At 42.9% G+C, this 26676-nt stretch overlaps 1 protein-coding gene across 2 annotated transcripts in view; it reads left to right on the top strand.

Annotated features, from left to right (window-relative positions):
- The first annotated feature begins 11471 nt into the window (after nt 1-11471).
- Nucleotides 11472-26676, top strand: part of MFSD14B (major facilitator superfamily domain containing 14B) — an 86811-nt gene continuing 71606 nt past the window's right edge. Inside the window, exon 1 of one of the 2 annotated variants that reach the window (XM_055117861.1) lies at nt 11472-11490. Coding sequence is in view for 1 of the 2 variants with exons in the window: in XM_055117860.2 (XP_054973835.1) it covers nt 11916-12023 (108 nt within the window). In the remaining variant the exon portion in view is untranslated. The other variant, XM_055117860.2, reaches the window with a different exon arrangement.

Here is a 26676-nt window from a genome sequence, read left to right as displayed (position 1 = left end):
GAGAATGTGGAGTAACTAGAACTTGCACACATTTCTGGTGGGAATGGAGAATGATGCAGTCACTCTGGAAGAACACTTGGCAGCCTTTTATAAAGTTAAACATATACTTACTATATGACCCACCAGTCCCACTCCTAGGTATTTACCTTAGCAAATGAAAAGTTATGGTCAGGTGCGGAGGCTCATGCCTGTAATCCCAGCACTTTGGGAGACCGAGGCAGGTGGATCACAAGGTCAGGAGATCGAGACCATCCTGGCGAACACGGTGAAACCCCCTCTCTACTAAAAATACAAAAAATTAGCCGGGTGTGGTGGCGGGTGCCTGTAGTCCCAGCTACTCGGGAGGCTGAGGCAGGAGAATGGTATGAACCCACGAGGCGGAGCTTGCAGTGAGCCGAGATTGCGCCACTGCACTCCAGCCTGGGCGACAGAGCTAGACTCTGTCTCAAAAAAAAAAAAAAAAAAAAAACATAAATTTAAAAAAAAGAAAAGTTATGGTCACATGAAAACTTGTATAGCGGTGTTTCATAAAGCTTTGTTTGTAATACCCCCAAACTGGAAACACTGAAAACTTCTCTCCCACTGGTAAATGAGTAAGTAATCTTTGGTACATCCATACAGTGAATGGAAGACTACCCGGCAAAAAAAGGGACCCAGCAACTTGATTGATCTCAAAGGTAACATTCTGAGTGAAAGAAGCCCGTCTCAAAGGTTTACATATTGTATTATTTCATTTATGACAACCTCAAAAAGATGCAACTATAAATGTTAGGGAACAAATCGGTGGTTGCCAGGAGTTAGTGGGAGAATGTGGCCTTAAGGGAGCAGCACGAGGGAGTTTCTTAGGGTGATAGAGCTCTTTTGTATCTGCATTGAAGCAGTGGTTATATGAATCTGTGTTTTTTAAAACTTCAGGAACTGGCCAGTCATGGTGGCTTATGCCTGTAATCCCAGGACTTTGGGAGGCCGAGGCTGGAGGATCACTTGAGCCAAGGAGTTTAAGACCAGCGTGGGCAACATGGCAAAACCCCATCTCTACAAAAAATAGAAAAATTAGCCCGGTGTGATGGTGCATGCTTGTAATCGCAGCTACTTCGGAGCCTGAGGTGGGAGGATCGCTGGAGCCCAGGAGGTGGAGGCTGCAGTGAGCTGTGATCATGCCAGTGTACTTCAGCCTGGGTGACAGTGAGACCCTGTTTCAAAATAATAATAATAATAATAATAATAAACTGATAGAACTGTACACAAGAAAAGTCAATTTTACTGTAGGCTAACTTAAAAATAAAATTAAAATATATAAAATAATGTTTACATGAATACAATAAAAATTTAACATAAATAACATAGTTATGCAAAAAATAACTTCACAAAAGAATTTCCAAAAGAAAAAAGTTATAGTGAGAAGAATGACATTGTTTTACAATTTTGCAAAGAATTTTTTCTGCCTTAACAGAAGACACTGGATTCAATTGTATATATGTAATTCTATGTATCTTACAGGCTCAGCAAAGCTCTACTGTACACTCATGAGACAATGAAAGTAAATTAGACAAGTCATTCCCAGTATCTTTTTTTTTTTTTTTTTTGAGATGGAGATTCACTCTTGCCCAGGCTGGAGCGCACTCACGTGATCTCAGCTCACTGCAACTTCCACCTCCCAGGTTCAAGCAATTCTCCTGCCTCAGCCTCCCAAATAGCTGGGATTATAGGTGTTTGCCACCACACCTGGCTAATTTTTGTATTTTTAGTAGAGACAGGGTTTCACCAAGTTGGTCAGGGATCCTGACCTCCGGTGATCCGCCTGTCTCGGCCTCCCAAAGTGCTGGGATTACAGGTGTGAGCCACTGCGCTCGGCCCCAGTATTGTTTTGAGAATACTTTTGACCTCATAGACCGTTCTCCTAAAAAAAGATTTGGGGATTCTCCAGGGTTCCCTATGCCACACTTTGAGAACCACTGGCCTATGTTATAACTTTGCACTAAAGGAAGTACTTTTCTTCTTATGATTGGTTTTAGGGAAAATATTACTTTATCCTTCATAGAAAAAATCATTTAACATATTTATTGATTGAATTATGATATATAGTCATAATTTTAAAAGTCAAATTCAGATGTTTCTTTTTTTTTTTTTTTTTTTTTTGAGACCGAGTTTGCCCAGGCTGGGGTGCAATGGTGCGATCTTGGTCACTGCAACCTCCACCTCCCGGGTTCAAGCCATTCTCCTGCCTCAGCCTCCCAAGTAGCTGGGATTACAGGTGTGTGCCACCATGCCCCACGCCCGGCTAATTTTTGTATTTTTAGTAGAGACGATGTTTCACCACGTTGGCTAGGCTAGATATACAGATGATTCTTATACTTAAATGGTCACTTTGTTTATGATTTCCAGCAATAACCAGCCCTAGGAACCTTAAAAAACCTTCCTTAAAGTTTTTTTTTCAGGCTGGGCGCAGCGGCTCACGTCTGTAATCCCAGCGCTTTGGGAGGCCGAGGTGGGAGGATCTCCTTAGGTCAGGAGTTTGAGACCAGCCTGGCCAACATAATGAAACCTCGTCTCTACTAAAAATACAAAAATTAGCCAGGCGTGGTGGTGCACATCTGTAGTCCCAGTTACTCAGGAGGCTGAGGCAGGAGAATTGCTTGAATCTGGGAGGCAGAGGCTGTAGTGAGCCAAGATTGCACCACTGCACTCCAGCTTGGGCAACAGAGAGAGTCTCTGTCTCAAAAAAAAAAAAAAAAGTTTTTTTTCAATTATAGGAGAGTAGATGTTTTCACCATATGAGAGTAATGACTTACAAATTATTTACTGTCAAAACTTTAACATAGCCATTTCTTTTTTTTTTCCACCCTGAGACGGAGTCTTGCTCTATTGCCCAGGCTGGAGTGCTGTGGCCTGATCTTGGCTCACTGCAACCTCTGCCTCCCTGGTTCAAGCAGTTCTCCTGCCTCAGCCTCCTGAGTAGCTGGGATTACAGGCACACACCACCATGCCCAGCTAATTTTTGTATTTTTAGTAAAGACGGGGTTTCACCAGGTTGGCCAGGCTGGTCTTGAACTCCTGATCTCATGACCCCTGACCTCATGATCTGCCTGCCTCAGCCTCCCAAAGTGCTGGGATTACAGGCATGAGCCACCACACCTGGCTGCCATTTCTTTTTTAAAGTGAATAATGGGATTTCTTGTAAGGAGTGGCCTATCATGGGTGAAAAGATGCTTGTATACCCCATTTCAGGTTATACTGCAGTGTTTGTTTTGTTTTGTTTTGTTTGAGACAGAGTTTTGCTCTTGTTGCCCAGACTGGAGTGCAATGGTGCGATCTCGGCTCACTGCAATGTCTGCCTCCCAGGTTCAAGTGATTCTCCTGTCTCAGCCTCCCGAGTAGCTGAGATGACGGGCATGCACCACCATGCCTGGCTAATTTTTTGTATTTTTAGTAGAGATGGGGTTTCTCCATGTTGATCAGGCTGGTCTCGAACTCCTGACCTCAGGTGATCCCCCCGCCTCGGCCTTCCAAGGTGCTGGGATTGCAGGCGTGAGCCATTGGACCCGGCTCATACTGCACTATTATGTGAGCAGTACTATTCTTCTTGGAAGCCATTTGCTGTCTATAAGTCAGAAAGTTTTACTTCCTAAGAAACTTCATGAAATCTATAAGCAGCTTCTTTGAAGATGGCCTTTTGTAATCTGCATATGACCCCCGATTCTGAAACTGACTAGGACTGATTGCAGCATCAGGAAGGAGGAATTTCCTGCCTCTGTGAGGGTTGGGCAATGCAGAGGTTGGGGCAGGTGCCACCACCCTGGGGCTTAGACTCAGTTAGTTTGCCTGGGACCCAGCTCTGTGAGCTTAACCAATATCTCAGAGTAAAGGCTATTAAACAGGACAATCTGATCTGGTCTAAACTAATTTTGGCCTGGTACAATGGCTCACGCCTGTAATCCCAGCACTTTGGGAGGTCAAGGTCAGAGGATTGCTTAAGCCCAGGAGTTTGAGACCAGCCTGGGCAACGTGGCAAAACCTCATCTCTACTAAAAATAAAAAATTAGCGGGATGTGGTGGCACACACCTATAGTCCCAGCTACTCAGGAGGCTAAGGTAGGAGGATCACGTCAGCCCGGGAGGTTGAGGCTACAGTGAACCAAGATGGTGCCACTGCACCCCAGCCTGGGAGACAGAGGAAGACCCTGTCTCAAACAAACAAACAACACAAGAAAATCCCATTATATTTGGAGTTGGCTGTGTTTCCCTCAGTAGGCAGGTTCATTATTGAGAGTTGGAGGCTTACCATCTAGCTAACATTTGTGGATGGTTAGACTGCTTTTCCCTGCCAGTCTCTTGGAAGCAGTCAAGGCAACCAGGCCTTTAGTGGAAAAAAGGAGGAGACAGGAATACCAGAGGCAGTCCCTTGACCTTGGATTTCTCAGCCTCCATAACTGGAAGAAATGCATTCATTTTATTTATAAATTACCTGGTTTCAGGTATTCTGATATAAGTAACAGAAAATGAACCAATATAGTACCTATGGTCCAAGATCTTTAAAGGGAGCTCCTAGGTCCAATATCTGGAAGAAATGTTACAACTAAACAACAAAAAGATTAAAATATGGGTAAAGGACTTAGACATTTCTCTAAAGATATACAAATAGTCAACAAGCACATGAAAAGATATTTAGCATCCTTACTTATTAGGGAAATGCAAATCAAGACCACAGTGAGGTACCACATCATACCTACAAGGATAACTATAATTTTTTTTTTTAGTCTCACTCTGTCGCCTAGGCTTGAGTGCAGTGGCGTGATCTCAGCTCACTTTAAAAAGAAGGAAATTTTGGCACATGGATGAACCTTGAAAACATTATAGTAAGTTAAATAACTCAGTCATAAAAGGAAAAATACTATATGATTCGACTTATAGGAGGTACCTAGAATACTCACAACCGGGCAGACAGAAAGTAGAATGGTGGTTATCAGGGATTTGGGGGACAGGGAGTGGAAAGTCTATAATGGACTTGGAGTTTCAGTTTGGGAAGGTGAAAAAGTTCTGGAGATGGACAGTGGTGACGGTTGTCCCAAAATGAGAATGTACTTAAATATTACAGAACCGTGTACACTTGGAAATGATTAAAATGGGCCAGGCGCGGTGGCTCACGCCTGTAATCCCAGCACTTTGGGAGGCCCAGGTGGGTGGCACGCTTTGGGAGGCCCAGGTGCGTGGATCACGTGAGGTCAGAAGTTCGAGACCAGCCTGGCCAACATGGTAAAACCCCATCTCTACTAAAAATACAAAAATTAGCCGGGCATGGTGGTGCATGCCTGTAATCCCAGCTACTCGGGAGGCTGAGGCGTGAGAATCGCTTGAGCCCGGGAGGCAGAGGTTGCAGTGAGCCAAGATTGTGCCCCTGAACTGCAGCCTGGGCAATAGAGGGAGACTGTGTCTCAAAGAAAAGAAAAAAGGAAATGGTTAAAATGATAAATTTTTGTTATGTATATTTTGCCACAATTTTTAAAAAGAAATGAGGTATTGATACTTCATTGACAATGTAGATGAATCCAGAAAACATTATGACAAGTGAAAGAAGGCAGAAATTGAAGGTCATATGTTGTGGTATGGTTCCAATTATATGGAACGTCCAAGATAGGTAAATTCATAGAAACACAAAGCAGATTGGTGGGTACTGGGGGCTGGGGGAGGAGGGAATAGCGAGTGACTGCTTGATGGGTACAGGGTTTGGTCTCCTTTGATGTGAAGAAAATATTTTAGAACTACAGGTGATGTTTGTCACAACCTTGTGAAGATACTAAATGCCTCTGAAATGTGTGTTTTAAATTGGCTAATTTTATATTATGTGAATTTCACCTCAATTTTTTGCAACAGAGACTCCTTCAGGGTGAGCAAAGGCCTGGAAACCTGTATGCAGTTAAAGAAAAGGAAAGAAAGAGATAATCAGTGCATGCAGTTGTCAGCTGGCTGGGACCTGAGGAGAGTCACTTGTGGAGGCAACTGGTCTTTATCCCTATTGTCCGGTACAAGGCAGGCATTAATCCTGTGATCCTTATCTGCAGCTCAGGTTTGATTTTATTCTTTTCTTAAGTACCTAGTGTTATCCCCAAGCTTGTAATAATAGTTTAATTGTTACAGCCAATATCTCACCTTCAGAAGTAAGATGCTTAGGAAACCAAGACAAGGAACTGTGTGTTGCAAACAGCATCACCCTGGAGAAGAGGTGGCAGGAGGTGACCTACAGAAAATGGAGCAATAGCCTAGAGCAAGAAACACAGAACAAAAGAGAAATGAGGGGTTAGGCAACCTCCTGGAGCACCAACGGGACAAGCACATATTCAGGGGCCTCCTAACAGACTCGACTTCCAGCATCCTCAGATGGGGCTAGACACGTTACATAGACATTCAAGAGTAGAGAACTCAGGGACTTCTGATTTATATCAAGAAATGCATACACAGCAGACGTGTGCCTGTGGAGTGGAATTCTGGAAAAGCTCACAGCCCAGAACATAATGCAGACTCCCCCAGCCACAGCACCTTCCAATCCTGAGAAGAGTGCTGATTCTCCATCTGAGCACCCATTCTCCTGCAACATCAGGGGAGAGGATTTCACCTAAGGGTCAGACCAGCATCTCCAAACCCAGCTCCCCACCTTTGCCTGTTGGTGGCACTTGTGGGAGAAGGGGAGATGATATGAAAAGAGCCACAACAGGAGTCACCTGGACAGGGTGGAGCTTGATGGAAACTGACATTTGTGTCCATTGGAGGCAAATGTAGAATTTGGTATCTTCCGTAGCGTCAGGCACATGAAACTCTCCAGTGCCCATGACTTTTGACAGTGACTTCAGAGCACATCTGGGAGACCCATGTGGCCCAGGCTCCACACAGGCAGGAGCTCAGCTTCACTCACAGCGGGATTCCTAGTGCCAAGAACACCATAGGTGCATAGCAGGTGATCAAAATAATTGTATGTGGCTGAATCAGTGAGAGGTAAGAGAGAGGACTTGATCCTAGCTGCAAACTAAGAGACCTCATTAAAACCTAACGTGGCTGGGTGTGGTGGCTCACGCCTGTAAGCCCAGCACTTTGGGAGGCCGAGGGGTGGATCACCTGAGGTCAGGAGTTCGAGACAAGCCTGGCCAACATGGTGAAAACCCATCTCTACTAAATATACAAAAAATTGGCTGGGCATGGTGGCGGGTGCCTGTAATCCCAGCTACTTGGGAGGCTGAGGCAGGAGAATCACTTGAACCCAGGAGGCGGAGGTTGCAGTGAGCCGAGATTGCACCACTATACTCCAGCCTGGCAATAAGAGCAAAAGTCCGTCTCAAAACAAAAAACAAACAAACAAAAAACACCTAACATGTGAGGCCCAGCATGGTGGCTCAGACCTGTAATCCCAGGATTCTGGGAGGCTGAGGCTGGAAGATTGCTTGAGCCCAGGAATTTGAGGCTGCAGTGAAGTATGATCATGTCACTGTACTCCAGCCTGGGTGATAGAGTGAGACCCTGTCTCCTAAGGAAAAAAAAAATGTTAATAAACTGTTTAACGTCCCCCGCTACACTTTTAAGTTGACATTTACATTTATCATTAGTTTGTGATAAAGAATGTATTTTCCAGGATATTATAGACTGGCTTTCAGTATATTTTTGTCAGACTTTTGAGGCCAATTTGGCTCTTTTGCTTAATGGAAAATGGGAGTGTTTAGGTCTCAGGGTGTGCTCATGAGCAGGCTGGGATGGGTGGGAGGCTTTGGTGAAGTGGCAGAAGGGTGATTGGACTGGGAGGAAAAGAGGAACTTGCAAAACAGAGACACTTCAGGGAGCAGGTTAGCTGTAGGAAAGGGTACACACCTAGGACGAGGGCCTGGAAATTGGTCATCTAAAAGCTATCCATGGCCACGTAACCCCTGAAAAGTCTTTCCATATTACATGGGGTATACGTACCCCAGTTTGAACACCAACGCTTAAGTTCTCTCAAGTTCACAGTATACGCCAGGATTGAGTGAATTAAAAAGTATAGCATCAGGGTAAACAATGATAGTGCTAGGCAAAATTACTCAAAACGTGGAAACAAAGTAAAGAGATTCCACTTCCATCAATGTCATGCTATAAGACGATTGTCTGACAAACCCATCCAAGGGTCTTCTGACTCTCAAAGGGTTTTGACTATTTATTTTTGACGTTATGACTGATAGGCTCAGATATTTTACAGCCCTGTAAAGTTAGAAATTATCTCCTAAGAAACTGATGAGTTGGTTTTCTTTTCCATGGTGGAAAAATGAGATCACCCCAACTGCTACAGTTTAATTGCCCAATAGGACATTAACTAGGGCTGCATCTAATGTGCCAATATTAATTCATCCTTCCATTTTGTTCACATTGACTGTAACAATCCTAGTTTTTCAAATTCTCTTTTGAACCCACTTTATGGGTTCCCTTATTACCGAGATAAATAAAATGTTGGCATGTGCTCACTATCTCTTTGGATAAGATTATGTTTTTTGTTTGTTTGTTTTTGTTTTTTGAGATGGAGTCTCACTCTGTCACCTGGCTGGAGTGCAATGGCGCAATCTTGGCTCATGCAACCTCTGCCTCCCGGGTTCAAGCGATTCTCCTGCCTCAGCCTCCTGAGTAGCTGGGATTACAGGCACCCACCACCAGGCCCAGCTAATTTTTGTATTTTAGTAGAGACGAGGTTTCTCCATTTTGGCCAGGCTGGTCTCGAACCCCTGACCTCAAGTGATCCACCCGCCTTGGCCTCCCAAAGTACTGGGATTACAGGCGTGAGCCACTGTGCCCGGCAAGATTATGTGTTGTTGTTTTTTTTTTGGTTTTTGGTTTTTGGGTTTTTTTTAAACATTCAGAGAACTATATGTTGACAGAAATCTAAACAAAGTGTACAGAAGGTGCAAGGAAAGGTTTTGCAATACGGAAAGGAAACTTGGGGAAAACCTGGTGGAGACCATACCTGAGCTGAGTCTTAACAGGAGTTAGAATACCTATAAACAGGAATTAGATAAATGGCTGGAGGAGAAGGAGAAAGAGGCTATTTCAGACTGAGGGAGCCTCACAGATGATGGGAGCCCAATGATATGGGTGTAGAAAAATGCCAGGAGATAAGGCTGACAGGTGGGGAGAGGCCAGAGCCTGAGGCATTCATGTCATGCTAACGCACCAGAGCCTTTTTCTTCATGAAAACGGGATATCTTGAAGAATTTTTAGCAAGAAAGTGATGTAGTAAGATAGATTTGTATTTTAGAAAGACCATTTTTTCCCCCAAACTTTTAGGTTCAGGGGTACATGTGCAGGTTTGTTATATAGGTAACCTAGTGTCATGGGGGTTTGTTGTACAGATTATTTTGTCACCCAGGTACTAAGCCTAGTACCCAATAGTTATTTTTTTTGAATCCTCTCCCTCCTCCCACCCTCCACCCTCAAGTAGTCCCCACTGTCTGTTGTTCGCCTATTTGTGTCATTGAGTTCTTATCAATTAGCTCCCACCTATAAGTGAGAACATGCGGTATTTGGTTTTCTGTTCCTGTGCTAGTTTGCTAAGGATAATAGCCTTCAGCTCCATGAGTGATCCAGCAAAATATATCATCTCATTCTTTTCTATGGCTGCATACTATTCCATGGCATGTATGTACCACATTTTCTTTATCCAATCTGTCATTGATGGGCATTTAGGTTGATTCCATGTCTTTGCTATTGTGACTAGTGCTGCAGTGAACATTCACATGCATGTGTCTTTATGATAGAATGATTTATATTCCTCTGGGTAATATACTCAGAGATGGGACTGCTACGTTGAATGATAGTTCTGTTTTTAGCTCTTCGAGTAATCGTCACAGTGCTTTCCACAATGGTTTGCACTAATTTACACTCCTGCCAACAGTGTAAAAGCATTCCCTTCTCTCTGCAACCTTGTCAGAATCTGTTATTTTTTGACTTTTTAATAATGGCCATCCTGACTGGTGTGAGATGGTATCTCATTGTGGTTTTGATTTGCATTTCTCTAATGATAAGTGATATTGAGCTTTTTTTCATATGTTCATTGGCCGCATGTATGTTTTCTTTTGAAAAGTGTCTGCTCATGTCCTTTGCCTACTTTTTAATGGGGTTGGCTTTTTTTTCTTGTTGATTTGTTTAAGTTCCTTATATTAATACAGCCTGGATGTGAGACTTTTGTCAGATGCATAGTTTGCAAAAACTTTCTCCCATTTTGTAGGCTGTTTACTCTGTTGACAGTTTCTTAACTATGTAGAAGCTCCTACATTTAATTAGATCCCATTTGTCAATTTTTGCTGTTGTTACAATTGCTTTTAGTGAGAAAGACAAATTTTGTGTGAAGAGTACATGCATAAGTGGAAATGAACCCAAAGATGTACAGCAAACTGCTGAGAAATGGGAAGGGTATGAACTAAGGCAGTAAGCAGGCATAGAACAATCTGACATATAAAATAAATAGGGCACAACAGTTGCTTTGATGGAGTGGTGAAAGAGATAGGAGGTGAGAAAGGGCATAAGCAAGATTTGATCATTAACTATGCGAGGGTGACAAGGAAAAAGAGGGGCTGACCTACATCAGCAATTCCTGCTTCTGGCATAGAGATGGTATCACTTCTGTTGCGAAGACTACAGGGACAGCAGGCAGCATGCTGTATATATTTCTAGCATGTGAAACGGAAGTAGGGCAAGGAAAAAAGTCCTTACGTTCCTACTTTTTACATGGTTCACACACATTGTAGAATAAACCCTTTGCCTGGGTCACGTAAAATTCTACCTTTTTATTATTATTATTATGCTTTAAGTTCTAGGGTACAGGAGCACAGCGTGCAGGTTTGTTACATGGGTATACATGTGCCATATTGGTTTGCTGCACCCATTAACTCATCATTAACATCAGGTATTTCTCCTAATGCTATCCCTCCCCCTGCCCCCCAACCCACAACAGGCCCCCATGTGTGATGTTTCCTGCCCTGTGTCAAGGTTTTCTGTCCTTGTGATAGTCTGCTCAGAATGATGGTTAACAGGTGAACCAGCCGCCTCGGCCTCCCAAAGTGCTGGGATTATAGGTGTGGGCCACCGCGCCAGGCCTGTAGGCTTTTTTATATTTCAGTATTAGGTGCATATCTTTCAAAATAAATAAACATAAAAAGCCAGGCTTTTCCAACTGCGTCCTACACATTCTGCAAGATATTAATCATGTGTCAAGAATAAAAAGTGTTGCGTTCAAGTACGTTTGGGAAACATTTCTATTATATTATTTTCTTCTTGGAGAACCATAGAAAAACTTGAGAGGTTGGCGGGTTGGCGCAAACCAAGACCAAAACTGAACTGCAATCACTACCAAACCCCCACGAGTTTGCCCCTCCCCGCTTGCTAGCCTCAGTCCAGATTCTCCGGAAAAAGAAATCAGTCGTACGGGCTCTCGAAATGACGTACTTCCCGCGCGCCGCGAAGTCCTGATGCCAAGGGGCCAGTCGCGAGGTAAAGGAGGGGTCTCTGAAGTGGGCGTGGCATCGCTGGAGGCTACTCAGGCGCGGGACTCGTTCTCGAGGCGGGAGCTGAGGTGCGGGGCGGGGCCTCCTGCCCGGCGCCGGCCTGTGGGGAGGCGGGGCGGGGCACAGTCTCTTAACCGTGCAGCCCGCCCCTGACGCCGCCGGTAACTGCGAGAGTCGGGGTCGGTGCGGTTTGCTAAGTGGTCGGTTCCTGGAGCTGCGGTCTTCTGCTAGCCTGATCCGCAGCTTCAGCCTCCGCCGCCTCCTCAGCCCTCGGCGCCGCCGCTGGCGCCGCCGCCTGACCCGCAGGCCGCCGCGGGCCGCAGAGCCCATGAGGGCGCGGGCACCGCCGCCGCCTCCGCGGCGTCGCCGTCGTCCCGGAGCGCCCCGAGCTGGCGCGGGCATGGCCGTGGCATGAGCGTGGAGCCGCCGCCGGAGCTGGAGGAGAAGGCGGCGTCGGAGCCCGAGGCGGGAGCCATGCCGGAGAAGCGCGCGGGCGCGCAGGCCGCGGGGAGCACCTGGGTGAGCGTGGGCGCGGGGCCTGGCTGCCTGAATCCCAGGGAGGCTGGGTGGGGGCACCCAGGGCCCGCGAGCCCGCCGCTCCGGGCAGGGGCTTCGGCTCTTGGAAAGTCGGTCCTTTTCTGGGGAGGAGGCGAATTCATCACGAATACAGGTTTTTCCTAGTGACTGCTCATCGCAGACAAAACTTTACAGGATTTGGTTATTGTTTCAAAAGGCGCTAGACATGGGACAGTGAATATAAGTAGTAATTTGGTTATTTCGGAGTTCTCCGTCCCTGTAACAGTTGAATCGGCGTTTTCCGTCCCTGTAACAGTTGGTAACAGTTTTCCTGGCGCAGTTTCTCTCCAAGTCTACATGGAAAACAGGTAGGGAGCATTTGAATCAGACCGTCGACGGGGAAGTTGGCGGCAGATGCCGGGCAGCGCCTTGCTGCTCCTTCCGTGTTCTCCCGGCGTCGGAGGGGCGGTCCTAGCGATGGGGAGCAGAGTTTCCAGGGGCGTTGCTGGGGACCAGCCGAGGAGCAAGTTAGGCCGGCCTCTTTCTCCAGTTTTACTTTTGCTTGAGGTCGAGATGGCTTCTGACAATAATACAGAAGCAATTGAGCCCTGACTTAACTGGCCTGGTTTCGGCAGAACAGGCCTTGTCTGTGTCAGTGGTTTCATATGGTGGAATATTAAGCCTAGAGGGTTTGTCGTTTCTTCAAGGCCTAAGTTTAAAAAGGATTTTTTTTTTTTGGTCTTAGGACCTGAAATATAGAGAATGGTACAGTGAATAGAAACTGACACAATGGGAAAGTTTTTCCAAAGAAAAGTAGAAATTTTATGGAAATTAAATACATGTTTTTTGGCTTTAGATTTTTAGCTTACATATCTGATTTTGTGTTTAGTTGAAGAATGCTAAGTGTTTACATGAACGTATTTGGGGATGTAAATCCCTATTAGTAGGTTGGGAGGGCAGCTGAAGCAGAAGGAGCAGTAGGTAGAACGGATCCGGCAGAGCTGGTTTTTAGTCCTGGTTTTGCCTGAACAGTGCGCACTCTGGACAGGGTATTGAAACAGCCTTGCCCCTCAGTGCCTCCTCTGTAAAATGAGGACTTAGTTGAAGTCCCCTCCCAGCCCAAGTGACTCCCTATTTTGAAAAGCATTTCAAAGTTAAGATCGCTGTAATATGAGAAGCTTATCTTGTCGAGGGAGAGAAATTCTGTATAATTGCTTGCTCTCATTTTGATTCGCGGTAAGTAGACTTGTCCTCTTCCTGCTTGCTACACAAAACTAAAGCACCAGTTCCTCCTCCTGTCTCATGAATTGATGGACAGTAATTACTAACTAGTGGCCCAGCTAGTAACCTGCGAGGTAGCTTCCTTCATCCCTTCCCATACTTACAACAATCAGAAAGTCTAGCTAAGTTTATTAGATACAGATTTTAGGTTTTTATCCTCTCCTATGCATTCTTATGCTCAGAATTTCCTCAGCATTTTTGACCCAGACTTTGACTATCTCTTTCAAGACCCTTGCTCACCCCAGCGTCAGTCCACCTTGCACGTGGCTGAGTAGTGTGTTCTAGCATGTAAAGATGATCATTACTGCTGTCCTTAATGTTTTTCATTGGCTCCTTATGGCTTACAGAATAAAAAATAAATTGGCAGGTTGAAGCATTATTAGTATAGTGATTAGACGAGCATGCTTGAAATCCCAGTTTCCACAGTTCGATAAGTTAACGTAACTCCTGATTAATAATGGCATTTACCTCAGAGGGTTGTGAGGGTTGCTGCAACTTGGCATCTAGTAAGCCCCTTAATACATACTAATGTTGTTAGTATTTTGTAATATTCTTTGCATGTATGATTGAATGATCACAATCTATAGGTGATCTGACCGTGATAAAAGTAGTTGTCTCCCATTTCCTAGTGTTGACAGGAATTAGACCCCAACCTAGAAATTAAAGTTGCTAAATTTATGTGCTTAAGAGCAGAAACTTGTGAGGGGTGTTTACTCAAAGAAACCTAGACTCAGTTTATTCCCCAGTTCTTTCTCCGTTGGATCCTGATGGTAACCTAATTTTGGGCACAGGTAGATTCCTGCCTGGTCTTTCCTCCTCTCTGAGAACGCATGGAGTTGATGTTAATTGTGATGAATACTGAGTTTTCTTGGTGTTTGCTGTAGATAGTGGGAAGGCTAGCATGAGCAGGTAGCAGTGTTTTTCTGAGTGTGTGGACGTTGGGAGAACAGTGAATGCTTTTAATCATATATGTTTGTGTCATATGCTAGTACCCCTGAATTATGTATTTTTCCTGTTTGCAGTTTCTGATGTCACCTCCAGGTGCTGTGTCCTATAGCCCCTATATGAATTGATTTCATTTTAATGTGTTGGAATGTCCTTACAGCTTGGTTTCAATGACACTCATGATTTCAGGTTCTTAGATGCTACTAGTAATCACAGGGAAGATTGTCCAGCTGATAACTTTTTTCTTTTTTGTTTTCTGTGTTTTTTTTTTTTTTTTGAGATAGGGTCTTGCTGTCATCCAGGCTGCAATGGCCAGTCATGGCTCACTGCAGCCTTAAATTCTTGGGCCCAAGCAGTCCTCTCTCACCTCAGCCTCCTGAGTAGCTGGGACAACAGATATGTGCCACCATGCCTGGCTTTTTTTTTTTTTTTTAATTTATTTTTTGTAGAGATGGAGTCTTCCTCTGTTTCCCAAGCTGGTCTCAAACTCCTGGGCTCAAATGATCCTCCTGTCTCAGCCTCCCAGTGTTGGGATTATAGGTTAGAGCCATGATGCTTGGCCTGACAACTTTTTTCTACCTTATTTGGCAAAGAGATATATTGACCAGAAAAAGATACTGGCAGAGAGATGTCATAATCTGAAAAATAAAAGAGAATCAAGTATTTACTCCAAGAGATCATTTCCTTCTAGAAAAGGGAGGTGTGTCGCCGGGCACGGTGGCTCACACCTGTAATCCCAGCACTTTGGGAGGCCGACGTGGGCGGATCACAAGGTCAAGAGATCAAGACCATCCTGGCCAACATGGTGAAATCCTGTCTCTATAAAAATACAAAAGTTAGCTGGGCATGGTGGCAGGCGCCTGTAGTCCCAGCTACTCAGGAGGCTGAGGCAGGAGAATCGCTTGAACCTGGGAGGCGGAGGTTGCAGTGAGCCGAGATCGTGCCACTGCACTCCAGCCTGGCGACAGACTGCACTCCAGCCTGGCGACAGAGCGAGACTCCATCTCCAAAAAAAAAAAAAAAGGAGGTGTGTGTTAGCTGTTTGCGTTGCTGTAAAGGAATACCTGAGAATACCTGAGACTGGGGAATTTATCAAGAAAGGTGGTTCTTTAGGCTGTACAGGAAGCTTAGCACCAGCATCTGCTTCTGGTGAGGGCCTCAGAAAGCTTGCAATCAGGACAGAAGGCGAAGGGGAAGCAGCTTATTACGTGTGGGGGAGGGAGCAAGAGAGAGAGGGGAGGAGGTGCCAGGCTCCTTTTAGCAATGAGATCTTGGCCGCGTGCGGTGGATCACTTAAGGTCAGCAGTCGGAGACCAGCGTGGCCAACATAGTGAAACCCCGTCTCTACTAAAAATACAAAAATTAGCCGGGTGTGATGGTGCATGCCTGTAGTCCTAGCTACCTGGGAGGCTGAGACAGGAGAATTGTTTGAAACTGGGAGGCGCCACTGCATTCCACCCTGGGTGACAGAGTGAGACTCTGTCTCAAAAACAAACAAAACCAATCAGATTTGTGGTGACTAATGGAGCGAGGACTCACTCATTACTGTGAGAAGGACACCAAACAACTGAGAAGAGATCAGCCCCCATGACCCAAACAGCTGCCACTAGGCCCCACCTCCAACACTGGGGGTCACATTTCAACATGAGATTTGGAGGAGACAGATATCCAAATGCTATCTGCCTTAAAAACAAATTGGGTAGTTTGGTTTTCTATTCTGTGGAAGAATTTGTGTAAGATTGGTAATACAGTTCTAGAACTTTATAGTTCTTGGCCTTTTGGAGATTAATTCTAGAACAGCGTAGGTTTTCTGTTTGATTTTTAGTTCTGTCAGTTTCAGTAAGTTGTGTTTTGTTGGGAATTTGCCCATTTTATCTAAAATGTCAAATTAGTTGGCATAAAGTTGTGAATAATGACCTCGTAGGCTCTTTTCACCTTCTGTAGGGATTCTTGGTGTGCATTTCCTTTTTTTTTTTTTTTTTTTTTTTTGAGACGGAGTTTCACTGTTGTTGCCCAGGCTGGAGTGCAATGGTGTGATCTTGGCTCACTACAGCCTCTGCCTGCTGGGTTCAAGCGATTCTCCTGCCTCAGCCTCCCATGTAGCTGGGATTACAGGCATGTGCCACCATGCCCGGATAATTTTGTATTTTTAGTAGAGATGGGGTTGCACCATGTTGGCCAGGCTGGTCTTGAACTCCTGACCTCAGGCGATCCACCTGCCTTGGCCTCCCAAAGTGCTGGAATTACAGGCGTGAGCCACTGCGCCTGGCCCTTTTTTTTTTTTTTTTAAGAGGTGAGGCCTCACTCTGTCATCCAGGCTGGAGTGCAGTGGCGCAGAATCATAGCTTGCTGTAACCTTAAACTCCTGGGTTCAAATGATCCTCCTGCCTCAGCCTCCCTAGTAGCAAGGACTATAGGCACGTGGCACTATGCCTGGCTAGTTTTTAAATTTTTTTGTAGAGATTGGGTCTCACTGTGTTGTCCAGGCTTGTCTTGAACTCCTGGCCTCAAGTAATCCTCCAGCCTCAGCCTCTCAGAGTGCTGGGATTATAGGCATGAGCCACCATGCCTGGCTGGTACTCTGCATTGATAACTCGTGCTTTGTCTTTCAAAAAATATTTAATTTTGTGGGATCTTCTGGATAAATATTCACAAATATTGCATATGTTGATAATTTTATATCTTACTTTGATGTTAAATGAACTAGAATATCCAGGAAAGTATTCAATGGTAATGGTAAAAGTGCATACAACCTCCTCTACATAACAGGAATACATTAATTTTTTCTTACTGTTAGGTATCCTTTTGGCTGTATACACGTAAACGTGCTTTATTACCCTATGGAAGCATTTTTGAAATTTCTCAGTTTCAGCTGGACGCGATGGCTTACACCTATAATCCCAGCACTTTTGGAGGCTGAGGCAGGCGGATCATGAGGTCAGGAGATTGAGACCATCCTGGCTAACGCGGTGAAACCCCGTCTCTACTAAAAATACAAAAAATTAGCCAGGCGTGGTTGTGGGCGCCTGTAGTCCCAGCTACTTGGGAGGCTGAGGCAGGAGAATGGCGTGAATCTGGGAGGTGGACCACGCTTGCAGTGAGCGGAGATCGTGCCACTGCACTCCAGCCTGGGCGACAGAGCGAGACTGTTTCTCAAAAAAAAAAAAAAAAAAAGAAATTTCTCAGTTTCTTACATGTGTTCTCTCTTCCCCTTTCCCTCTTCCCTTCCTCCAGTTCAGCATGTCATAGAACTTTCACAAGTGGTTTTGAAATCTTAGATATGCTATGGAGAAAGAGGTTATGGCATAGCAAGAGCATTGTTCTGTGAGAATTGGAGAGAAATCTATTCTTAATGTGTATTTATTTATTTATTTTTGAGACAAGAGTCTTACTGTTTCATCCAGGCTGGAGTGCAGTGGTGTGATTATGGCTCAGTGCACCCGGGCACTCCAGAGCTCAAGTGATCTTCCTGCCTCAGCCTTCTGGTAGCTGGGACTACACGTACGTCCCATCATGCCTGGCTAATTTTTAAATTTTTATTTGTAGAGATGTGCTCTTGCTTTGTTGTCCAGGCTGGTCTCGAACTCCTGGCTTCAAAGAATCCTCCTGCCTTGGCCTCCCAAAGCATTGGGATTGCAGGTGTGAGCCACTGTGCCCAGCATTAGTCTGACTTTTTTATAGTTAGCTTTGTATTTGCTTGTCTTTTTTAAACAACCTTATTCAGTTTAATTGACATAAAATAAACTGTATGTGTTTGGAGTGCACAGTTTTGTGTTGTGACATGTCTATACACCTGTGAAACCATTATCATAATCAAGATAGTAAACATATTCATCACCCTCAAATGTTTCTTTTTACCTCCCTCTACACCTCCATTTCCAGGCGATAATGTATCTACTCTGTCACTTATATATTGGCTTGAATTTTCTTCCTTTTTTTTTTTTTTTTTTTTTTTTTTTTGAGATGGAGTTTCACTGTTGTTGCCCTGGCTGGAGTGCAATGGCGTGATAACGGCTCACCACAATCTCCGCCTCCTGGGTTCAAGTGATTCTCCTGCCTCAGCCTCCCAAGTAGTTGGGATTACAGGCATGCGCCACCATGCCAGGCTAATTTTGTATTTTTAGTAGAGACGGGGTTTCTCCATGTTGGTCAGGCTGGTCTCAAACTCCCGACCTCAGACCATCCGCCTGCCTCGGCCTCCCAAAGTGCTGGGATTACAGGCGTGAGCCACTGCCCCCAGCTGGTTTGAATTTTCTAGCTTTTTTTTGTTGTTGTTATTTTATAAATACAGCATATTCTCCTCTTTGGCTTTTAAAAAGTTCAGCATAAATTATTTTGAGATTTATCAGTGTTATGTAAATCGGTAGTTCATTCTTTTTAATTACTGAGTAGTAGTCCATTTGTGGATGAACCACGATTTGTACATTCCCTTGTTGATGGACTTTCGGCTTCTCACCAGTTTTTGGCTATTACAGATAAAGCTGCTGTGAACATCTGTGTGCCAATCTTTGTACAGAATACACTTTTTTAAAAGTAAATAGGAGTGAAATGGCTGGGTCATATGGTAGATGTATTTAACTTTTTAAGAAACTGTTGGCTGGGCATGGTGGCTCATGCCTGTAATCCCAGCACTTTGGGAGGCCGAGGCAGGAGGATTGCCTGAGCCCGGGGATTTGAGACCAGCCTGGGCAACATGGCAAGACTCCGTCTTTAAAAAAATAATAAAATAAAATAAATTGCCAAACTAATTATTTTAAAAGTAATTGTACAGTTGTACATTGCAGCTAGCACTGTATGATAATTCCAGTTCATCCATATCCTTACCAACACCTGGCCAATTTTAGCCCTTCCAATTGGTCTTTAGTGATGTCTCATTGTTCTTTTAATTTGTGCTTCCCTATGGCTAGTGGCATTCAGTATCTTTCCATAGGTTTTTTTTTTTTCCTCCTCCGGCAGAGTCTCACTTTGGTTGCCCAGGCTGGAGTGCGGTGGCGTGATCTTGGCTCATTGCAGCCTTGACCTCCTGGGCGCAGGTAATTCTCCCACCTCAGCCTCTCGAGTAACTGAGACTACAGGCGTATGCCACCATACCCAGCTAATTTTTTAATTTTTTATAGAGATGGGGTCTTACTATGTTGCCCAGACTGGTCTTGAACTCCTGGATTCAAGTAGTCCGCCTGCCTCAGCCTCCCAAAGTGCTGGGATTACAGGTGTGAGCCATGTGCCCAACTTCCCTAAGCTTATATGTCTTCTGTATATCCCTTTTGGCAAAATGTCTGTTCTTGTCTTTTGCCTATTTTTTGTTGTTGTTGTTGGTTGGTTGTTTTCTTGTAATTGAGTTTTGAGAGTTCGTTATATATTTGGGATGCAAGTCCCTCGTCAAATGATTTGCAAATACATTCTCTCTAGGCCGTGGTCCATCTTTTCATTCTCTCAGCAGTGTCTTGAAGAACAGGAATTTTAAACTTTGATGAAATTTATCAATTTGCTCTTTTATAGATCAGGGTTTTGGTTTCATATTTAAGAAATTGTTGCCTAATCCCAAATCATAGGAATTTCCTTCTATTTTTTCTTTTTTTTCAGACGGAGTCTCTTTCTCTGTCGCCCAGGCTGGAGTGTAGTGGCACAATCTCTGCCCACTGCAATCTCCGGCTCACTGCAATCTCTGCCTCCCGGGTTCCAGCGATTCTCCTGCCTCAGCCTCCCGAGTAGCTGGGACTACAGGCATCCGCCACCACGCCTGGCTAATTTTTTGTATTTTTAGTAGAGTTGCAGTTTTAGTAGAGGCGGGGTTTCACCACGCTAGCCAGGATAGTCTCAATCTCCTGACCTCGTGATCCACCTGCCTCGGCCTACCAAAGTGCTGGGATTACAGGCATGAGTTCAGTCTCCTGACCTTAATATCCATCCACCTCGGCCTCCCAAAGTCTGGGATTACAGGCGTGAGTCATTGTGCTTGGCCTTCCTTCTGTGTTTATGGAAGCTTTATAGTTTTAGATTTTACAATTGGGTTTGTGTTTAATTTTGATTACATTTTTATATGGTGCAAAATAAGGATGGAAATTATTTGTTTATGAACAGTTGTTCATTTGCTGAAAAATATGTTTTTATTCATTGAATAGCTTTTACATCTTTTTTTTTTTTTTTTTTGAGATGGCGTCTTTTCCCGTCGCCCATGCTAGAGTGCAGTGGCGCAATCTCGGCTCACCGCAACCTCCACTTCCCAGGTTCAAGCGATTCTCCTGCCTCAGCCTCGAGTAGCTGGGATTACAGGCGCATGCCACCACACCTGGCTAATTTTTGTATTTTTAATAGAGACAGGGTTTTACCATGTTGGCCAGGCTGGTCTCGAACTCCTGACCTCGTTATCCACCCGTCTTGGCCTCCCAGAGTGCTGGGATTATGGGTGTGAGCCACCGTGCCTGGTCTACTTTTGCATCTTTGTCAAAAATCAATTGTCCGTATATTAGTCAGTCTCTGAACTCTTTATTCTGTTCCTTTGATCTATTTGTCTTTACATCAGTACCCTGCAGTCTTGATTACTGGAGGTTCATAAGACTTGAAAACTAACAGTCCCCCAATCTTGTTATTTTTTAAAGTCGTTTTAGTGATTCTGGGTCTTTGCATTTTAGAATTAGCCTGGCAATTTCCACAAGAAAGCCTTTTGGGATTGTTATTGGTATTCTTTTGCCATGAAGATCTGTTTGGAAAGAATTGATCAAGTCTTCTGATATCAGCATGAATGTAGTATCTCTCCATTTATTTTAGATCTGTAATTTCAGCTGAGTTTTGTAGTTTTCAGTTGACATATCTTTCCCATCTTTTGTCAGATTATTCCGTTTCATATTTCTTGACGTTATTGTAAATGGTATCATTACATAAATGTAATTTTTTAAAATTTAAATTCACAATTGTTTGTTGCCAGCATATAGAAATACGGTTGATTTTTTAAAAATTGTTTAATTGTGGTAAAATACACATAGCAAAGAAGTTACCATCTTAACCATTCTTAAGTGTAGACTTCAGTAGTGTAAGTAGATTCACATTGTTCTGCAGCCAATTTCCAGAACTACTTCTTCTTTCAAAACAAATTCTATACCCATGAAACAACAACTTTCTATTTTTTGCCACCCTCCCATTCCCTGACAACCACCATTCTCCTTTGTTTCTATGTGTTTGACTTACTTTAGATACCTCATATACATGGAATCATACCATATTCATCCTTATCTTTTTGTGATTGACTTATTTCATCTTGCATAATGTCCTCAAGGTTTGTCCATGTGTGCTGTGTGTCAAATTTTCCTTTTTTTTTTTTTTGGGTGGGGGGAGACATGGTCTCTCTCTCTCTGTTGCTCAGGCTGGAGTGCAGTGGCATGATCACGGCTCAGTGGAGCCTCGACCTCCCCAGGCTCAGGCGATCCTCCCACCTCAGCCTCCCGAGTAGCTGAGAGTACAGGCGCGCACGAGCAGGCCCAGCTAATTTTTGTATTTTTTGTAGAGCTGCAGTTTTCTCATGTTACCCAGGGTGGTCTCAAACTCCTGGGCTCAAGTGATACACCCGCCTTGGCCTCCCAAAGTGCGGGGATTACAGGCATGAGCCACCATTCCTGGCCTCTTTGCCCATTTTTAAATTGGGTTATTTGCGTTTTGTTTTATTGTTGAGTTGTAAAATTCTTTATACATATATTCTGGGTATTAACTCCCTGCTATGGTGCAAATGTCTCACTTTGAAACTTAATTGCCATTGTAATAGTATTAAGAGGTGGGACTGTCAGGGCTTTTGAAGAAAATGGTTAAAAAAAAAATAGTGGGAACTTTAAGAAGTGATTAGGCTGTGAGGGCCCTGCCCTTAATTAATGGATTAATGCAGTGAGTTTTGTTATCCTGGTAGTAGGTTCCTTATAAAATAATGAGTTTGGCTCCCCTTTGTCTCTTTTTTGTCTTTCTGCCTTCTCCCTTGGGATAACGCAGTGAGAAGGCACTGGCCAGATGCTGTTCCCTCTCTCTTGAACTTCTCCTCCTCCAGAACTGTGAGCCAGTAAATTTCATTTCATTATAAATTACTCAGTCTGTGGTATTCTATTATAGCAGCACAAAATAGACTGAGACACTCCCTTGCAGGTAGTTGATTTGCAAATTTTCTCCCATTCCGTAGGTTACCTTTTGACTCTGCTGATTGCGTCCTTTGATGCACATAAGTTTTAAATTCTGATAAAGTCCAGTGTATCTATTTTGACTTTGTTGCCTGGGTTTTTGTTGTCATATCCAAGAAGTCATTGCCAAATTCATACTATGAAGCTTTTGCCCTGTGTTTTCTTCTAAGTTTTATAGTTTTAAGCCTAATGATAGGTCTGGTTCATTTTAAAAGTTTGTGGTTTGAGAAAGCCCAACTTCTCTCTCTCTCTTTTCTAGTATTTTTAGTGTCATATATAAGAATCTATTACTAAATCCAAGATTTATCTCTTTTATGTTTTTAGCTCTTATGTGTAGGCCATTAATCCCTTTGAGTTAATTTTAATATATGGTGTGAAGTAGGGGTCCAACTTTACTCTTTCACATGCCAAACATTAGTTGCTCTAATAGCATTTGTTCAAGAGACCATTCTTTTATGGCACCCTTGCTCAAAATCTGTTGGCCATACATGGCTTATTTCTGGAGTTTCCATTCTGTTCCATTGGTGTATGTCTATTCTTAAGCAAGTACCACACTGTTTTAATCACTGTAGCTTTGTAGTTTTGAAATCAGGAAGTGTGTGTTTTCCAATTTTGTAATTTTTCAAGACTGTTTTGGCTGTTTGGTGTTCTTTGCAATTCCATATGAATTTGAGGTGATCCTGAATTCTGAATAAGGACCTCCTTTTTTTTCTTTACTTATTTTTTTGAGAGAAGGTCTTGCTGTGTTGCCCAGGCTGGGGTGCAGTGGTGTGGTCATGGCTCACTGTAATCTTAAACTCCTGGGCTTTTCCATTTCTGCAGGAAAGTCTTTGGGAATTTGATAGGGATTGTATTGAATCTGTAAATCACATTGAATAGTATTGATAGCTTAGTGATAGTAAGTCTTCCTTCCTGTGGACATAAATGTCTTTATTTAGGTGAAATTTGTTTTCGGTAACGATTTGTAGTTTTCAGTGTATGAGTCTTTCACCTCCTGGGTTAAATTTATTTTTAGGTATTTTTTTTTCTTTTAGATGCTGTTATAAATGAAATCACTTTCTTAATTTCATGTATGTATAGAACATATCATGTGTTTGTATCGTTTTTCTGCATTGTCTAATCTGCAGTTATCTTATTAGGCACATTTGGAGCAGTGCTCATTGTAAGACTAATTATTCTCCACTAAGGCAAGGTTTTCCTGATTTTGTACTCAGCACTATGTGAGTGAAAAAAGTTTTTTAAGGTTAGATGGTGGAAACATGCATAGGCTCAGAGTGACATCTGGCCAGATCTGTATACTGTTCAGATGTTTTTTCCCTGGTTTTTGATAGTTATGTCACATGCGTGTGCTTATCAGTACCCTGCTGAATTCTTGAAGTGGATCTTCTGCAGATCTCTGGGCTTCTCTCTATCTCTCTTCCCTCCATTACTCTGTTCTGCCTTGATCTCCATTAGCTCTCACTTTCATGTCAACTCAGAAAGTTGTCCTCCAGGCTTTGTCTGGGTTCTTCCTACCAGAGCAGAGGCCTAGAATCTGTATCAGGCAGTAAGCTGGGATAATAGTACAGCACATCTTTTCTTTCCTGATTTTCAGGGATCTCTGACCTTCATTGCCTGGCATCCAGTGTGTCTTGGTTGTATAAAGCAGAGGGGTAATTTTGATTACTGTTAACTATTTTTTTTTCCACTTTGTTAAAGATTGATTTTGTGGCTCTTTCTTGAGATGGATGAAAAACTCAGCTTTTCAGACTTTTTTTTCTAGTATCCATTTATATTAATTTTACATTAACAATTGTCTTCTCTCTGGCTTAAAAGTTTCTTCCTCTTACAAAATCAGTATTTCAATATGAATATTACTATTTTGCCCCATACTCGGTGGTTTTCTACCTTTTCTTTCCTTTCGCATCAGCCCTGGGCCATCCTTTTAATATTTTTGTGGAGAACACTCTCATGTCTACTGTGACATTCATTAAGGTGGGTGGGAAGGGGCACTTCCTAGGAAAGGCACTATGTATGATGTAAAAAAGTTTTTTCCCTCACCATCTTCATTTTCCTGTGCTTCCCACATCCCTTTCTGCACTTACTTCTTTTGAAATCTACTGTTCTACTAGAAATCGTATTAATATTGTTTATATACAGTATTAGACCTTTCCAATGAGGCAGAATAACTAAGCACCTAAAAACCTGAATGTTTTCCTGCCTTTTAAATTTAATCTTCTTAATTAAGTGAGTGTATCTCACCTGGTTTTGCTATTTTTTTTTTTTTAGAATTCATGAATATTCTAATGAATGTTCTAAGGAATGTGATATGCTTTTATTGACTATGACTCATCAATTCTCATGATAGTTTTGAAGTAGGCGATAGAGCAGTGCATGATTTAATGGTGAGAAACATCAGTGCATGGAGATAAATTGACTTGCTGAAAGTGACCAGGCTGACTGAACAATGGAGCTGGGACTTTCCTCATCTCTGTTCTCAAATCTAATTTTTATTTGACAGCTTAGTTCCTTATGTTGCCTATATAGGCAATTTTGTTTTTCGTATTCAAGAGTAGAGGTAGGAAGAAGACTCCTGAGTTGTCTGAGCATTGTTTTTTGTTGTCATTTGTGTGCTGTCACAGAGTTAGGCATTGTCATGTAGTCACTCCGTGCCTAAATAGCTCCCCTGCTCTACATTGTCTATTGTTAAATTAGGTCAAGCCACGAGGAGATCTGAAGAAAAACTTAAAATTCTGTGGATAATGTGCTTCTTGGTAATTACTATTCATCTGACTAACTGCTTCAATTTAAAAATAGCAAAAGTATGAATTTTATATATTAGTAGTTCTTTGTGCATAGATCTTTGAAGTACTTAAGTAATTAATGAAAGTATCTTTTGCACATAATGTGGAATACCTCTTTATATTGTGATGCAATAGAAGTACAGAAACTTCATTTAAGATCTGTAGCATGGTAATATGTTCCCTGAAGAAAAATAGTGGCTTTATATTTTAAATTATTAGTCAGCCAGATACATGTGAGTATCATGGGTCATGAAAAAAGAGTCATAAAATGTTGTGTGGTGAAATGTGAAGATTATTTTTAGCTTTAGGCATCTTGGATACTGCTTTGGAGAAATCTTCAGTTCTTAAATTACCATTCTTTTGTTACATACTCCTTGGGTGGGAAACTTATGGAGGCCAGTTAATGTACACTAAAACAAAGCCCATACCCATTGACCTGGCAGTCACTCTTCAAGGAACTTACTGTAAGGCACTATTGGGACAAGACCACAGAGGTATATTTGTAAAATATGTATGTGCTAATTGTATATATTCATGAAAGATTGTAATTTAAAAGGGACTTGGTGAAACAGTTGTGGCACATACATTAGGTGGAGTACTAAGCTGCCGTTAAAAGTGATGAAATGACTATATGCCTATTGATATGAATATGGTGAATTTATTTTTATGTAAATCGGCTACACAACTTTTATCACATTAAAAATACATTTATATATTTGCATGGAAAAATGTCTGAAAGGGTTTATACCAAACTTTAAAACACTAGTGATCATTGCTGATATTGAGATTTTTGTTGATTTTAATATAATTTCTTGCCTGTTTCTTTATTTTCATTTATATGTTTTCTACTAAACATGTATGAGTTACAAAGCCAAAAGAAAAAAAATAAAAAGACCAGTGGAAAGGATACATGACTACTGGAAGTTAGACACACCGTTGCCTCACAGACTTCCTGGTCCTGAGTGTTTGGGTTGCCTCAAGCTCTTTCTTGTTTTCTGACCTATCTTCCGTCCTTCCTCATTGCCTGTCTAAGGATCCCCCTTTTGTGTGAGTTGATCCTGCTTTCAGATATATATGCACTAGAGGCTATAAGGGGCCTTAGATGCCAGTCCTAGTTTTCTCAGTATATGTATGAGAGCACTAAAGGCCAGAAAATTGGTTAAAGACAGGAAGCTATTAATAGTTAGCAGCAGAGCCAGGAATAGAACTCAGGTTTCCTTGCTTCTACTTGAGAATTTTTTCCATATTATGTGTGCTCTTCATAAGTAGGGTGATCAGACATCTCAATTTATGCCTTTTGTCTGCACTTAATTCTGTTTTTTTTTTTTTTTTTTTTTGAGACAGAGTCTCACTCTGTTGCCCAGGCTGGAGTGCAGTGGTGGGATCTCAGCTCGCTGCAACCTCCGCCTCCCGTGTTCAAGTGATTCTCTTGCCTCAGCCTCCCAAGTAGCTGGGACTACAAGCATACACCATCACCCCTAGCTAATTTTT

Source organism: Pan paniscus, chromosome 11 (assembly GCF_029289425.2).
Source record: "Pan paniscus chromosome 11, NHGRI_mPanPan1-v2.0_pri, whole genome shotgun sequence".
NCBI classification, from domain to species: Eukaryota; Metazoa; Chordata; class Mammalia; order Primates; family Hominidae; genus Pan; species Pan paniscus.
The sequence above is the reverse complement of the archived record's forward strand: the minus strand, read 5'-3'. Positions and strand labels throughout refer to the sequence as shown.